Source organism: Giraffa tippelskirchi, chromosome X (genome assembly GCF_054371585.1).
Source record: "Giraffa tippelskirchi isolate mGirTip1 chromosome X, T2T-mGirTip1v1.2.pri, whole genome shotgun sequence".
NCBI classification, from domain to species: domain Eukaryota; kingdom Metazoa; phylum Chordata; class Mammalia; order Artiodactyla; family Giraffidae; genus Giraffa; species Giraffa tippelskirchi.
In genome coordinates, this window is record NC_137289.1 from 447,896 (window position 1) to 463,708 (window position 15,813).

Below are 15,813 nucleotides of genomic sequence, written 5' to 3' on the forward strand. Positions count from 1 at the left end.
TTTTAAAGCCATGAGCATGGATAAGACCAACTAGGAATTGAAAGCAGGGAGAAAAAGAAAATGAACCCAGGTCCAAGATAAAGGGCACTCTAACACCTAGAGGATAAACACAGGAGGAGAGCCAGGCAAGAAGACTGAAACTGTTCAGTCAGTGTATTTCCCCAAGAGGTGGTAATAAGGGAAGCCTGAGCAAGAAAACATTTTCTTTGGCAGCTACCCTCTTAAAAAACCGCAGTCCAAGGCTGGGGAATCCTTGCAAGGAAACAAGATGCCCAGTTTCACAAGAAAGAGACAATCTTGTTTACATTACCCATCCATGGTGGCCTGGGCTTGGCGATGTTGAAAAGTTGATCCGTGAACTCTACAAACACAGTCTTTCTGTACACGACTGAGGTGTTGAACGGAAAAGGTTTGGGCACTCTGGGAGGAAACCTGTGTGAAAAAGGGAAAAAGTCATTCATTTTGGTTGACCCTTTTCTGAACCTGCTTGGAAAAACAGCTGGAGGTCACGCTTCCATCCCACTCTCCTCTACTGTCAACAAGGCAGACTGGAAATGGTATCTGGATCCCTGCTACTGACTGAATGTTTCTGTGCAGAACCCTCACAGATGGGATTAGTGCCCTTATAAAAGAGACCCCAGAGAGATATCTCACCTCTTGTAACCATGTAAGTTACAATGAAAAATGGCATCTCTGGACCAGCAAGAGGGCCGTCACCAGACACCAAATCAACTGGCACTCTGATCTTGGATGTCTAGCTTCCAGAACTGTGAGAAACAATTGTCTATTGTTTATAAGCCACCCAGTCTATGGTAGTTTGTTATAGAAGCCTGGAAAGACCAGGACAATTCCTCTGCCCCTGGAATTCTCCAGGCCATAATACTGGAGTGGGTAGCTCTTCCCTTCTCCAGGGGATCTTCCAAACCCAGGGATCAAACCCAGGTCTCCCACAGTGCAGACGGATTCTTTACCAGCTGAGCCACCAGGGAAACCCAGACAATTCCTAATATCTATCAAATCAAAACACTGTTTTCAAAAGTCATCTGACACATCAAGTGCCATACAATAGGAAAAAGCATAAAATCAATACTCATACACTACCGGCCAAAAAATCCTTTGCCAAAACAATAACATCCTTCAATTTTATCTCTAAAAAAGACTATAACTTTCATCTAAGTACCTTGAATTCAAATTTTGTCAGTATGTACCTAAAATTACCAGATACTGCCAATTATCCAAGGTGGTGCAGCGGTAAAGAATTCACCTGCCAATGCAGGAGACACAAGAGACACGAGTTCGATTCCTGGGTTGGGAAGATATCTTGGAGTAGAAATGGCAACCCTCTCCAGTATTCTTGTCTGGAAAATTCCATGGGCAGAGGAGCCTGGCAGGCTACAGTACATGGAGTCACAGAGCTGGACACTACTGAGCACACACACACACACCACATCCATTTACACATGTATCAACTACTGAATCAGAAATTTTATAATTATGTTAATGTTCCCCAAAGGTTATTCTTTGTCTCAATTATTTTTTTTCTAATAAATTTATTTATTTTAGTTGGCGGCTAATTACTTTACAATACTGCAGTGGTTTTTGCCATACATTGACATGAATCAGCCATGGGTTTACATGTGTTCCCCATCCTGAACCCCCCTCCCACCTCTCTCCCCATCCCATCCCTCTGGGTCATCCCATTGCCCCAGCCCTGAGCATTTGTCTCATGCATTGGACCTGGAATGGCTCAATTATTAAAACTCTTTTAGGTTAAGGCTGATACCCAACTTTTTCCTCTCTATCTGACAAGTTAGGTTTGCATGTCCTGGGGCCTAGTCTAGCTTGAGTAATCAAAAGGAATAAGGTGAATCATAGCAAAGAAAGCCCCAGGCAAGCTGGCAGAAAATACAAAATGGCTGTAGGTGACTATTTCTACTCACTGGTTTTCATGTGCTGATTTCTGTACCACATGGAGTAGTTTTGCAGTTTTCTACATGCTATAGAAGGCCTCTCTTCCTGGTTTTTGCTCTGGCCACCTAATTCTTGTCCCTCTTCATATTTTACCAATTGGTATTCTTTCAACAAGCCAAGGAAGTGTAGGCAAGAGGCATGGACATTTGAGTTATAAAGATTCATATGGAGAAAACAAGGCTCCTGCCCTGGCAGAAAGCCTTCATGTGGAGAATCCTATTCTCCAAACCCCATTCAGTCAAAAAAATTGAGCACTCACTCCCCTGCAGATGTATATGCATTCACTTATAAACCATGCACTGCATGCCACTGTGCCATCAGAGAACACATGCTAGAAATATGGAAAAAGAGAGGTTTTAAAGGTATATAAACAGATGTAGAGTGGGTGTTGTTTCTTGTCTTGTTACCCCTCAGGAGCTTTTGCAAGGCAGGATGTACGAGAGGTGGAGAATGGTACAAAGGACAACAATAAAGTGCTAAAAAGAGCTGCAGCTTCTGATTGTGGGTATTGGGATATTTGGAGCGATAGCCACACTATATACCTGGGAAATACATAAGTGAAATAAGTAACAAGGCATCTCACATTCATTACTTCTTTCTCAACCTTATGCTGAAACAAAAATTTCAGCATTCCTTTAAGGAGTAGCCACACCAGAGAATCATTTATTCCCATATGAAATTTCATTTTTTTTTTAAATTTCTTAGAAGGGTTTTAGTGGGAATACTGATGTAGAAAAGGCAAATGCAATCTAAAAGTGGTAAAAGTTGCTAAATCAGAAAATCCCTGACCTACAGGGCTTGTAAATTGTTTCCAACTTTTTGTTGCAGTGAAACACACAAAACATAGTAGTGACTGTCTTAAACATCGTTAAGTGTACATTCCATTAGTACTAAGTACATTAATATCATTAAAGTAACGATAACCATCCCCACCATCCTTCTCCATAACTCTTCTTACCTTGCAAAACTGAAACTCTTAACTCCTCAGTACCCACTTCCTCCAGGACCTGAAACCATTAGTCTACTTTCTGTCTCTATAAAGTTCACTACTGTAAGCACCTCATGGAAGTGGAATCATAAGTATTTGTCTTTTTGTGACCAGTTGATTTCACTGAGCATAAACTCTTCAATGTTCAATTATTTTGCAGCAAGTGTAATAATGCTCTTCTTTTTCAAGCCTCAATACTATTCTGTTTGATGTATATATCATGTTTTGTTTATTTATTCGTTCCTCGATGGATATTTGGGTTGCTTCTGTGTTTTACTTATTGAGAATAATGCTACTATGAACATGGGTGTACAAACAGCTCAAGACTCTGCTTTCAATTATTTTGAGTCCATACCCAGAACTAGAATTGCCAAGTGATATGACAACTATGGCTTTTCCAGTGGTCATATATGGATGTGAGAGTTGGACGGTGAAGAAAGCTGAGCGCCGAAGAATTGATGCTTTTGAACTGTGGTGTTGGAGAAGACTCTTGAGCATCCCTTGGACTGCAAGGGGATCCAACCAGTCCATCCTAAAGGAAATCAGTCCTGGGTGTTCATTGGAAGGACTGATGTTGAAGCTGAAACTCCAATACTTTGGCCATCTCATGCGAAGAGTTGATTCATTGGAAAAGACCCTGATGCTGGGAAGGATTGAGGGCAGGAGGAGAAGGGGATGGCAGAGGATGAGATGGGTGGATGACATCACCGACTCAATAGACATGGGTTTGGGTAAACTCCGGGAGTTGGTGATGGACAGGGAGGCCTGGCGTGCCGCGGTTCATGGGGTTGCAAGAGTCAGACACGACTGAGTGACTGAACTGAATTGAACTGATGACAACACGAATGGAAGAGTGGGGAAGGGTCGAAAGAAAAGGGACACAGACAGACACACCGGACAGCCACTCACGGAAGGATGCTCCGTGAGCCCGAGATGGGGTCGAGACCGAGGAGGAAGGATCAGCCAAGGAAGGGAGGGAGACGCCTCTTCAGAAAACGGGAGGGCTTGGCTGAGCCTGAGCATGGGGGGCGTGCACTTAACATGTCCCTTCCTCCACGTCAAGTCAAGATGGTCGGAAGCATGAGAGAAACTGGCCAAGCGACACAGAGGTGCAGAGGAAGACCTCCACAGCCTTGCAGGCGTCGAGCCTCAAGATTGACAGCAAACCCTCCTCCCAAGTGTGCCTGGACCTCTCTCGAGGGGGCTGACCGAGGACGCCAAGAGGAGGAAGGAAGGAAGACCTCATCTTGAACTTTGAATCAACATGTCATCAGAGGAGCCAGGAGACCATTCTTCTCGCCCTTTTCAAATGTGATCCATTGAATTCAAAGATCAAGTGACTTCCTGCCTCCCTCCCATCCCACAGAGCCTTGCATCTCAGTCCATCCCGGGCTTTCCAGAACGCCCCAGAAAGCACGTGCCCAGCGAGCAGCTCAGCCAGCCCAAGGCCGGGGCAGATGACTCTTTGTGCTGGCTGAGGGCCCGAAGCCAGGATGCTGATAAGGAAGCCCTTGCAGTAAAAGCAGCTGATTCACAGAGCACAGAGTGGAGACTTGCATGGATTTTGGCCCAATGAGCCGATCCTCAACAGCACATCTCATCTAGTCCTGCTACATGGTGGCTGGTACCTCACATTACACTCACAGCCACGTTGGGGATGCCTGGCAACCAGTTGCTAAGGGGAGGAAAACCTCTGAGCTTTATTTCCAGATGGGTCAGCTTGCTGAGGGGCTTCCCAGGTGTCTCAGTGGTAAAGAACCTGCCTGCAAAGCAGGAGATCCCGGGTTTGATCCCTGGGTCGGGAAGATGTCCTGGAGGAGGAAATGGCAACCCATGCCAGGATTCTGGCCTGAAGAATCCCAAGGACAGAGGAGCCTGGTGGGCTACAGTCCATGGAGTTGCAGAGTCAGACACAACTGAAGCGACTGATCACACACACACACACACATACACACACACACACACACACACACACACACAGCTTGATATGCAGGTGCAAGCCAAAAATTGACTGATGCTGTATTACAGCCCCACTCAGGGTTGGATTTAACAGAGAGTGGAGAAGGAGTATCCCCCAGTGGGCCACAGTTTGGCTAAAGTTGTTGCTTGTTCACTTTGAATAGAGAAACAGCCCAACGTTCAAATATATTCAGACTGATGGAAAGCAGTAGATAGCTTGACTGTCTGTTCAGGGGCCTAGAAGGAAAAGGAATGGAAAGTCAGGGACACTAATGTCTGGGGCCAAAGCATATTAGTGAATGCATGCAAAATTAAAAAGACCTGCATGTCCTATGTTAGTGCCTCAGAGAGTATCTATCGTGGAAGAAGCATACAATAATAACATAGACAACATGACTGACTGTTACTGTTAGTCAGCCTCTACACATGCCACCTCTGTGCTGTCAAGATGTAAGCTAAGTGGCTATGGAGAGAATTAGTGAATGGACCCAAAAGCAAGGTTTCCCACTGACTAAGGCTGCAGCCATGAAATAAAAAGATGCTTACTCCTTGGAAGAAAAGTTACGACCAAGCTAGACAGCATATTAAAAAGCAGAGACATTACTTTGCCAACAAAGGTCCATCTAGTCAAAGCTATGGTTTTTCCAGTAGTCATGTATGGATGTGATTGTTGGACTATAAAGAAAGCTGAGTGCCGAAGAACTGATGCTTTTGAACTGTGGTGTTGGAGAAGACTCTTGAGAGTCCCTTGGACTGCAAGGAGATCCAACCAGTCCATCCTAAAGGAGATCAGTCCTGGGTGTTCACTGGAAGGACTGATGTTGAAGCTGAAACTCCAATAGTTTGGCCACCTTATGTAAAGGGCTGACTCATTTGAAAAGACCCTGATGCTGGGAAAGATAGAAGGCATGAAGAGAAGGGGACGACAGAGGATGAGATGGTTGGATGGCATCACCGACTCAACGGACATGAGTTTGAGTAAACTCCAGGAGTTGGTGATGGACAGGGAGGCCTGGCGTGCTGGGATTCATGGGGTAGCAAAGAGTCGGACACGACTGAGCAACTGAACTGAACGGCTGATCAGTACGGAGACACAGGGGCTTGGCGGCCTTGGCCCAACCAGGCAACTCAGAAGGGTCATCTGAGCTCCAGCGCTCTGTGGAGGGCTGGCCTGCACGGTGGCCCCGTTTCTCCCTCTGCCCGCTCCTGCTTCCTTGGGCATTGATCCCAAGACAACCCTAAATAGCATTGCTGCAGGACAATTCCTATCACACAGTCTGCTTCTAGGGAACCCAATCTGTGACACTAATTCATATTTCAATGTGCTCTAACTTCATCCATTTCTGGAAATTTCCACGGCACTAGCTTTGGCATAGACCTACAGGGCTTTTAGTCATTGAAACTTGAGTTGATTTGTCCCATCTCCTGGCCACCAGGCGGCACAGTCATCAACTCCTCCCTAGAGTTTGTTCCCTTCCCCTCTGCCTAGTCCATCTCCTTGGTTCTGCTGAGTCTGCCTTACCCAGTTTCTCTGAAGTTGCCACTGGTTTCTACCAAGACTCAGATCTATGTCCAGAGATAGGTATTTTGATACACACTAGCACAGTGCGTTCACTTTAATATTTCTGACTAAAATGAAAACAGAAGACATAAAATGTGTTTACTAGATCAAGAGCTTGGGAGACCAGAGAAGGAACAGGATCACCAGTACACAGAAACAATTTTTTTCTCTCTCTGAGGGAAAAGGGAAAAATCAAAAGCTAGATAAAAGAACAAGGTTGTGCAACAGAGAAAACAGAAGGCCTAGGCCCTAGTCAACTGGGACGTGATTTATGACTCAGATTCAGCGTAATCTGCAGAGTAAGTGACAAAATGTTCCCAGGTTCACAGGTTTTACTCTTTCCTAACTTCTGTGGGTTTTTGTTTGTGTATTTCCCCTGGGGTTTGATATATAAATCTTGCCAAATATATTTCGCAACATTGTCCTTGACCTGGACTGTTCTTTCACATTTTATCTAAAATCCATCGGAAAACCTATTATATTCCCTGACCTTTGCTAAGAAGAAGTTGAGCAGCTGCAGGAATAGATAATATAAAACTGAATTTCCCAGATGTTTATTTCAAGCCTTGGCAGAGGTTGTCAGGATATGTCCAGAGTCAACTTATCCTGTTAATCAGTATCAAAATAATCTGGACTATAAAATAGTGTCATCAAAATAAAATTCTATTAACTTTTTCCTGGTAAATACATGTGACTGCCTATAAAACAAAAGAAATCTAGATACAAAATAAATCATTTCTCCATTCAATTTTATACACAGACTGTGATTCACTATACCTCAACCTGCATGCTAGATGAAAGCTATAATACAAGCAACACATATTAAGTACAATTGTCCCAACATTAATTTTCAAATAGTCCAGTATCAACAGATAAATGGCCAATGGTTCATTTAGATACCAGGCTGCTGATCATCTGGGCCTCTACTTCAGGATCATTCACGTTGCACAACCACAGGCTTGGATCCCTTCCTTTAGCCATACACAAAAATTAACTCAAATAACTCAATATAAGAGCTAAAACTATAAAACTCTTAGAAGAAAGCACTGGTATAAACCTCTGTGACTTTGGATTTGGAAATAGCTTTTAGATATGATACTAAAAGCACAAGCAACTAGCAGAAAAAATAGATAAATTGGAATTCATCAAAATGAAAATCTTTGTGTTGGGAGAAAATATTCAAAACAAATATACTTGCATCCAGAATATATAAAGAATTCTTAAAACTCAACAATAATAAGACAACCCAAGTAAAAACAGGCCAAATATTTGCATCATCATCTTATTAAATAATATACAGGAATGGTCAATCACACATGTAAAGATGCTCAGTATCTTTAGTTATCAGAGAAATGTAAAATTAAACATACAGTAAAATATTAGCATACAGTCATTAAAGTAACTAAAATTAAATAATTCAGTTCATTACAGTCACTCAGTTGTGTCTGACTCTTTGCAACCCCATGAACTGCAGCATACCAGGCCTCCCTGTCCATCACCAACTCCTAGAGTTTACCCAAACTCATGTCTATTGAGTTGGTGATGCCATCCAACCATCTCATCCTCTGTCTAGCAACATCAAATACCCAGTATGTGTTGCAACTGGCAATTTGTACTCTCATTGTTGATGAGAGTACAAAATGGTATAATCATTCCAGATATCTGTTCGTAGTTTCTTATAAAGTTAAACGTGCATTTCCACATGATCCAGCAATTTCACTCATCGAATATGCAGCTAAGATAAATGAAAGCAGGTGGCCACACAAACACTTGTTCAGGAATGTTCACAACAGGTTTACTTATATTAACCCCTGGAAACAAGCCAAAGTTTCACGTGGCAGTGAAAAGGTATACATTGTGATATATTCCCTCAATGGAGCAGTAATCAGCAATAAAAAGGACAAAACAACTTCATGTGACAGCCTGAGCATATTTCCAAATCACGATGCTTAAGATAAAAATCCAGACACTGAAGAGTGCATACTGTATGAATTTACTGATATAAAAGTCTTGTAAAGTCAAAAGCAAATTTGTACTTCCAGAAAGGAGCTTGTTGCCTGGTACCAGGTCAAGGTAGAGAGACTTACTAAAAAGTTGCAGGATGATTGATGGGGGTGGTGTTTATGTAACTGGTATGATTTGTCAAAGCTTCTCAAACTGCACATTTAAAAATCTGAGTGTTTCATTATATGTAAATTATATCTGTGGCAGACAAAATGTGGTCCCTCATGACCTCTGCCCCTTGGCGTTATGCTCAGGAATATGTTCTGTTATATGGTAGAAGAAACTTGACAGATGGAATTAAGGTTGTTAATCAGCTGATCTTGAGATGGGGAGAGTATCTTTAAATGTCTAGGTGGGTCCAGTGTAACCATGAGGATTCTTAAAAGTGGAAGAGGAAGGCAGAGCAGAAGTTGTAACAGATGTCATGGAAATTGAAGTTAGATCTGAAGCATGAAAGAGACTTGATGCACACTTGTTAGTGTGAAGATGGAGGGCACTGCATGGAAACTGAAAGAAGGAACTAAATTCCAATTGAGCCTGGAAGTGGGTTTCCCCCCACTCCCCCAACCCGGAGCCTCCATTAAGGACTACAGCCCTGTAAACACCTTGATTTTGGCCTTCTATGATCTCGAACCGAGTTCCTAGTTGAGCCCACGTGGATTTCTGACCCATTGAAACTGTGAGATAATAAGCAGACGTTATTGCAAACTGCTACGAGCAAAGCTAGTGGAGGTGACAGAATTCTAATTGAGCTATTCCAAATCCTAAAAGATGATTCTGTTAAAGTGCTGCACTCAAAATGCGAGCAAATATAAAAACTCAGCAGTGGTCACAGGACTGGGAAAGGTCAGTTTTCATTCCAATCCCAAAGAAGGGCAGTGCCAAAGAATGCTCAAACTACTGCACAATTGCACTCATTCCACATGCTAGCACAGTAACGCTCAAAATTCTCAAAATGTTCAAGCCAGGCTTCAACAGTACGTGAACCAAGAATGTCCACATGTTCAAGCTGGATTTAGAAAAGGCAGAGGATCCAGAAATCAAATAGCCAACATCTGTTGGATCATAGAAAAAGCAAGAGAATTCAAGAAAAACATCTTCTGCTTCATTGACTATGCTAAAGCCTTTGACTGTGTGGATCACAACAAACAGTGGAGAATTCTTGAAGAGATGGGAATACCGAACCACCTTACCTACCTCCTGCAAAACCTGTGTGCAGGTCAAGAAGCAACAGTTAGAACCAGACATGGAGCAACAGACTGGTTCCAAATTGGGAAAGAAGTACATCAAGGCTGTATATGGTCACCCTGCTTATTTAACTTATATGCAGACTACAGCATGCGAAACACTGGGCTGGATGAAGCACATGCTGGAATCAAGATTGCCACGAGAAATATCAATAACCTCAGATATGCAGATGACACCAGCCTTATGGCAGAAAGTGAAGAAGAACTAAAGAGCCTCTTGATGAAGGTGAAAGAGGAGAGTTAAAAAGCTGGCTTAAAGCTCAACATTTAGAAAACTAAGATCATGGCATCTGGTCCCATCATTCATGGCAAAAAGATGGGGAAACAATGGAAACAGTAACGGACTTTATTTTCTTGGGCTCCAGAATCACTGCAGATGGTGACTGCAGCCACAAAATTAAAAGTCACTTGCTCCTTGGAAGAAAAGCTATGACAAACCTAGACAGCATATTAAAAAGCAGATACATTACTTTGCCAACAAAGGTCTGAATAGTCAAAGCTATGGTTTGTCCAGTAGTTATCTATGAATGTGAGAGTTGGACTATAAAGAAGGCTGAGCACAAAAGAACTGATGCTTTTGAACTGTGGTGTTGGAGAAGACTCTCGAGAGTCCCTTGGACTGGAAGGACGTCCAACCAGTCCATCCTAAAGGAGATCAGTCCCGAGTGTTCATTGGAAGGACTGATGCTGAAGCTGAAACTCCAATACTTTGGCCACCTGATGCGAAGAACTGACTCATTGGAAAAGACCCTGATGCTGGGAAAGATTGAGGGCAGGAGAAGAAGGGGACAACAGAAGATGAGATGGTTAGAGGGCGTCACCGACTCAGTGGACATGAGTTTGAGTAAACTCCAAGAGTTAGTGATGGACAGGGAGGCCTGGCATGCTGCAGTCCATAGGGTTGCAAAGAGCTGGATACAACTGAGTGACTGAACTGAACTGAACTGATGTAATGATATAGGACATAATGGCCAAAAAAGAAACTTGAATAATATGGAATTTTACATAGCCATTAAATTTTACATAGCCATTAAAATGACTTGCAAAGGATTCTATTAGGTGTTAATGAGTTAGAAAAATGTATAGTATCCTATTTTTGTGAAACAAACAATGACAAAGAAAACCTTTATTTGCATATATGTGCAAACATGTGTGTTCATGAATCTATATTACCATACTAGGGCTACCCAACTGGGGATAAACAAGAAGCAGTCTAAGGTAGAAGAAGAGTAGGGAGCAAAGCAAACAGAACAAAAAAGATTGTAACACTTGTATGACATGGCCATATTTAATATTACATTACCCTCAAATATGTACTGGGCTTAAAACTTTATAATACGCATCTAAAGAAAACACAACAAAATTGTAAATAAATGCTTTCAGCATTCAACTCAATAAGCAAACAGATCAACAAAATGAACCAAAGGAAGTAAGGAAGAAGAAATGAACTGATGCCAGTAAAAACAGAAATTGATAGACCCAAAAGATGCGGGTTCCTGACAAAAGCAATAAAATCGAGAAATGTCCTGAAAATATTACTTGTAAGAGAAGTAACGAGAACATACACAAGCTAAGAACAGAGATATAACTACAGACACAAAAGAGGTTAACAATATCACAAGACTACTATGTGACTTGATTCCTATACACTATAAAATCTAGGGATGACGGATTGCTTTCTAGGAAAATGTATATAATGAATATTGACTGAAGAATAGGTAGAAAATCTGACTAAATCAATGACCATAGATAATATTGGAAAGATTATTTAATCCTACTCTCCCAAAATGTGCCAGAACCCAGAAAAGATGAAAAGCTTCTGAATTCATGGTTAATACTATCCTTACACAAAAACTGGGTAATACTGATGGGTCTTGTTGCTCTTCTCCCTGATAGAAATTTTGTTCCGTCTCTTATGCTCCTTGCCTCTCTGCCCTCACTCTAGTTTCCAGAGTGGCAGCATGTGACAAAGAGAAGCAATGGACAAAACAGAGGGGAAAAAGTCAACAAATAGGTTAGATCTATGAAAAGGATTGGCAGTGACTTGGAAATGCTCTTTAGGGGCTTCAGTAGCATCACAGACACTGTAACCCACGTCTGTATCTTCCGCCAGCCAGAGTCCCATGCCCACCATCCTGCCCAGCACCTCTAGAACCTGGGTTTACCTCGTGTTCACGTGCAGCTCACTGAGCAGTTCACTTTGCCTATAGTCCCAGGACAGTTCCACCGCACCCAGGTAGTATCTTCTGATGGCACCAAAGCTGAACGGCCAGAGGCACAGAAAGAAGCAGGTGGAGAGCTCGATGTGCATGGCTCTGATGGCTGGAAAATGTTCGACTGGAGAAGTGAAAGATCAGTTCTCTAAAAACATCCTAGGCTTCCAGGAGGCAAAAAAAAAAAAAAGTAAATTTTCTATGATTTTGTGGAAAGTCCCAAAGTTTTCATAAAGGACTTTAGGGGACTTGAGAGCGGCATGAGCGCTCAGCAGTGGCAGATAGGATTGCTTCCTTTTGGGCAGTGGGAAGCCACCACAGGAAGAAGTGAGTAGGAAGAAGGAGGCTGAGCTAAAGCTTAACCCGTTCACCTCTGAAAGCAGGAGGGGCCCAAGACTGTTGCTTTGCTCAGAACTTTGGAAAAAAGGCAGAAGAGGGCTCAGGTGAAGAGGAGCATCAAGCTGTCTTCATATTCCCGATGGACTCCAACCCTCTTTCTTAGTAGCAGCAGGAAGAAGAGACACTAAGAATGTCGAAGATTCTGGAATCTGTGCATGAGCAAGAGCAACCCATCTGCTAAGAGTCGCCCCTGCTTCTTCCCTTGCCCCTAGCGCAGACACCACTGAATGACCTTTCAAACCATAAAGCGGATCCAGTCAGTTCTTTGCCCAGAACCCTCCACCGGCTCCTGACCTCATTCAGAGCAATAGCTGACATTTGGACCATGTCCTAGAGTCTTACCTAAGGGCTTCCCTGGTGGTTTAGATGGTAAAGTGTCTGCCCGCAATATGGGAGACCCGGGTTCAATCCCTGGGTCGGGAAGATCCCCTGGAGAAGGCAATGGTCACCCACTCCAGTACTCTTGCTTAGAAAATTCCATGGATGGAGGATCCTGGTGGGCTACAGTCCATGGGGTCACAAAGAGTTGGACACGGCTGAGCAACTTCACTTTAGAGTCTTCCCAATGGTTTGCCCCTGGGTCGGGAAGATCCCCTGGAGAAGGAAATGGCAACCCACTCCAGTATTCTTGCCTGGAGAATCCCATGGACGGAGGAGCCTGGTAGGCTACAGTCCATGGGGTCGCACAGAGTCGGACACGACTGAGCGACTTCACTCACTCACTCACTCACTCACTCAATGGTTTGCATGTCCTTTTCACCTACCTCTAAGGTTTCATCTCAGTCTGGCTACTGGCCTTGTTGCTCTTTTGTAAAACACTGAGCACCTGAATCTTAGCACCTGTCATCTCCTCTACCTGAAACACCTTTCCCCAGATCACCGCATGGTTCCACTCTTCTGGCTCAAGTTTTACGTTCTAATGAGCTCACATCTGGACCAGCGCCTTAACACTGTAAGCTCTCTACCTCCATTGGCACCATCAATATCTCTCTAGCTTCATTTTCCTACAGAGCACTCAGAACTACCTAGCATCCATGTATTTATGTTTCTGGCATCGTTTCTACCTGATGCTTCTGAAGGTTGTTTACATATGGCCAGAGTATAGGCTGTATTTCCTTTCATCAAAATATAGCCACACTGCACTCAAGCAGAAACCCTTCTCAGTTTAATACATATCAGCAATTGTGAGAGCCTCCCCTAAGGGTCTCAAAGTACAGGAGCTAATAAGAATCTTTGTCAGGGTTTATAAGAAGAGTTATCATGCAGAGTCCAGTTGTACACGGATAAGAATTGGCTGGGAGCAATTGGCAAGGTATTGTATGGCTTGAAAACAATCAGGAAGAAACCCCCTTGGTTAAATATTTGCTGAGACCCTCTCTCTGCTAGGCACAAGTTTGCAGAGATAATAGCGGGCATGTAATATATTCTAGGAAGTCTTCTAAGTGCTTTCTAATGCAACAGGCATTCTTGTCTTCATCATACAGGTCATGAAACTGAAGCACAGAGAGGTTAGGCATCTTGGCTATGGTCACACCGTTTGTAAACTGTAGCATTAAAAAACCATTTAATCTAGCTCCAGAAGTCATGCTCCTAACCCTTTGGCTAAACCTCCATGCTTCAGAGATGAAGAAAATCCAGTTCCTGCCTTATGGGAGTCATAGCACAGCACCATGGACAGAAAGGTAGATAACATAGTTACACTGCGGGTCAGTTGCCCAGTCCTGTCTGACTCTTTGAGGCCCCATGAACTGTAGCCCTCCAAGCTCCTCTGTCCATGGAATTCTCCAGGCAAGAATACTGGAGTGGGTAGCCACCTCTGCCAGAGGATCTTCCTGATCCAGGAATCGAACTCAGGTCTCCTGTGTTGCAGGCAGATTCTTTACAGTCTGAGCCACCAGGAAAGCCTCTAGTAACAATAGAGAGTGATAACTATGTCAGTGATGCTGGCGACTCTTGGACATGAGTTTGAGTAAGCTCCAGGAGTTGGTGAAGGACAGGAAAGCCTGGTGTGTTGCAGTCCATGGAGTCGCAAAGAGTCGGAACTCGTAAGCGACTGAACTGAACTATGTCAGAGACTTTACATATTATGGGATTTCATCCTCACAGTGAGACTGCAAAGTAAGTACAGGTGCACCACCTAAGGGGCAGAGTGGTTAAGTGGTTCGCCCAAGAGCACACAACGGATCATTTGTCCTAATCAGACACGGTCCTACGCAAACACCGTCCCAGGCACCAGGTGCACAGCAGGGAAAACCATCAACTTAGAGACGCTAAGCAATACCTGTAAGACAGGGGTCCCTTATGTATGTCAAGTGAACTAAGAACTGCGCCCAAAAAGAAAGCCAAGTACGAGAAGGGGAAGGAGGGATGAACCAGGTCGCAATTTTAAATGACAATGGTCATGGGATGCGTGCCTTACATGCAAATGTAAGAAGCTTACATTTCAGTAAAAGGGGCCTGTGACTTGGACACTGAAGGCTCTAGGGAGCCATGGTAGGGTTCTGAGCAAGGGAGGGTCGTGATCTCTGGCCACAGCCGTGAGGATCGGCTTTAACTGTACGAGAGCCGGTGGCCCGTTAGCTGAGGGCCATTTGGGCTGAGACGGAAGCATTGGAATAACAGCAAGGTTTCTGGAGAGGCGGTGTCATCGTGAACTGGGGCGGAGTCACAGTGGCAGTTGTCGCTTGGGACTGGGGCAGTGTTAAGTACGTGCTCAGTGTTGACATGAACAACCACCACGAGCCTGCCTTTGAAATTTTTCGTAAAGGAAGAAGCGAAGTAGTGTTCACGAGGGAAAGGCCGTGTAACCTCTCGCGGGGAACCGAAAGGAACCCTCTCCCCAGCGACGGGCGAGCGGGACCGGAAGCGGAGAGCCAGCGCGGCCGCTAGAAGCCTTCTGCGCACGCGCGGACTGGCCCGCCGGGGGCGGGACCACGGCGCGTGTAGCCCCGCCCCCCGGGGCTTTGTGACGCGCCGGCGTGCCGAGAAGGGGAGGGGACAGCCCGCGCTCCGCCCAGCCTCTTCCGCCGCCGCCGTGGGAATGGAAACAACTACCCCACGTACCAGAAGCCAGCACGCGCAGACGGTGGCGCGCCACTCTGCGTCCTCCCGCGGCGTAGCCCCGCGGGTGTCATCGCGATACGAGCTCGCCGAAATGGCCGCCGCCAGTCAAGGTAAGGGCGGGCGCGGGCACTCGGGGCGCCGCCGCGAGGAGCCGCCTTCCCGGGCTCCGGAAGGGGACGGGCTCCGCGCCTCCCAGGCCAGACCGCTTCCCCCGCCCCTAGGGGCCCGAGCGGCGTAGGGGCGGGGGACGGCGCTGGGGGCTCGGGCCGGGCCCGGCCAAGGTCAGCGGCCGCGCTGGAGCCGGCCCTTTCCGTGGGGGTTCTCGGCGCGGTGCAGGCTCCTCCGCCTTCCGGCCCCGCCCGGGCGCCGGGGTCTGGCGACTTCTGGTTTGTGTTCTCGGAAGCGCTC

The 15,813-nt window shown here is 45.0% G+C and overlaps 1 protein-coding gene across 6 annotated transcripts in view; it reads right to left on the reverse strand.

Moving 5' to 3' along the window:
* Positions 1-15,750, reverse strand: part of F8 (coagulation factor VIII) — a 133,379-nt gene extending 117,629 nt beyond the window's left edge. For 5 of the 6 annotated variants that reach the window (XM_081563660.1, XM_081563659.1, XM_081563658.1 and 2 more), the window contains exons 1-2: positions 11,896-12,626; positions 311-432 (exon numbers count right to left, since the gene is read on the reverse strand). In XM_081563660.1, the coding sequence (XP_081419786.1) occupies positions 311-432; positions 11,896-12,041 (268 nt within the window). In that variant the 5' untranslated portion in view covers positions 12,042-12,626. Of the gene's footprint in view, positions 1-310; positions 433-11,895; positions 12,627-15,405 lie in introns of those variants that run through there. The other variant, XM_081563657.1, reaches the window with a different exon arrangement.
* Between the last annotated feature and the right edge of the window lie 63 nt (positions 15,751-15,813).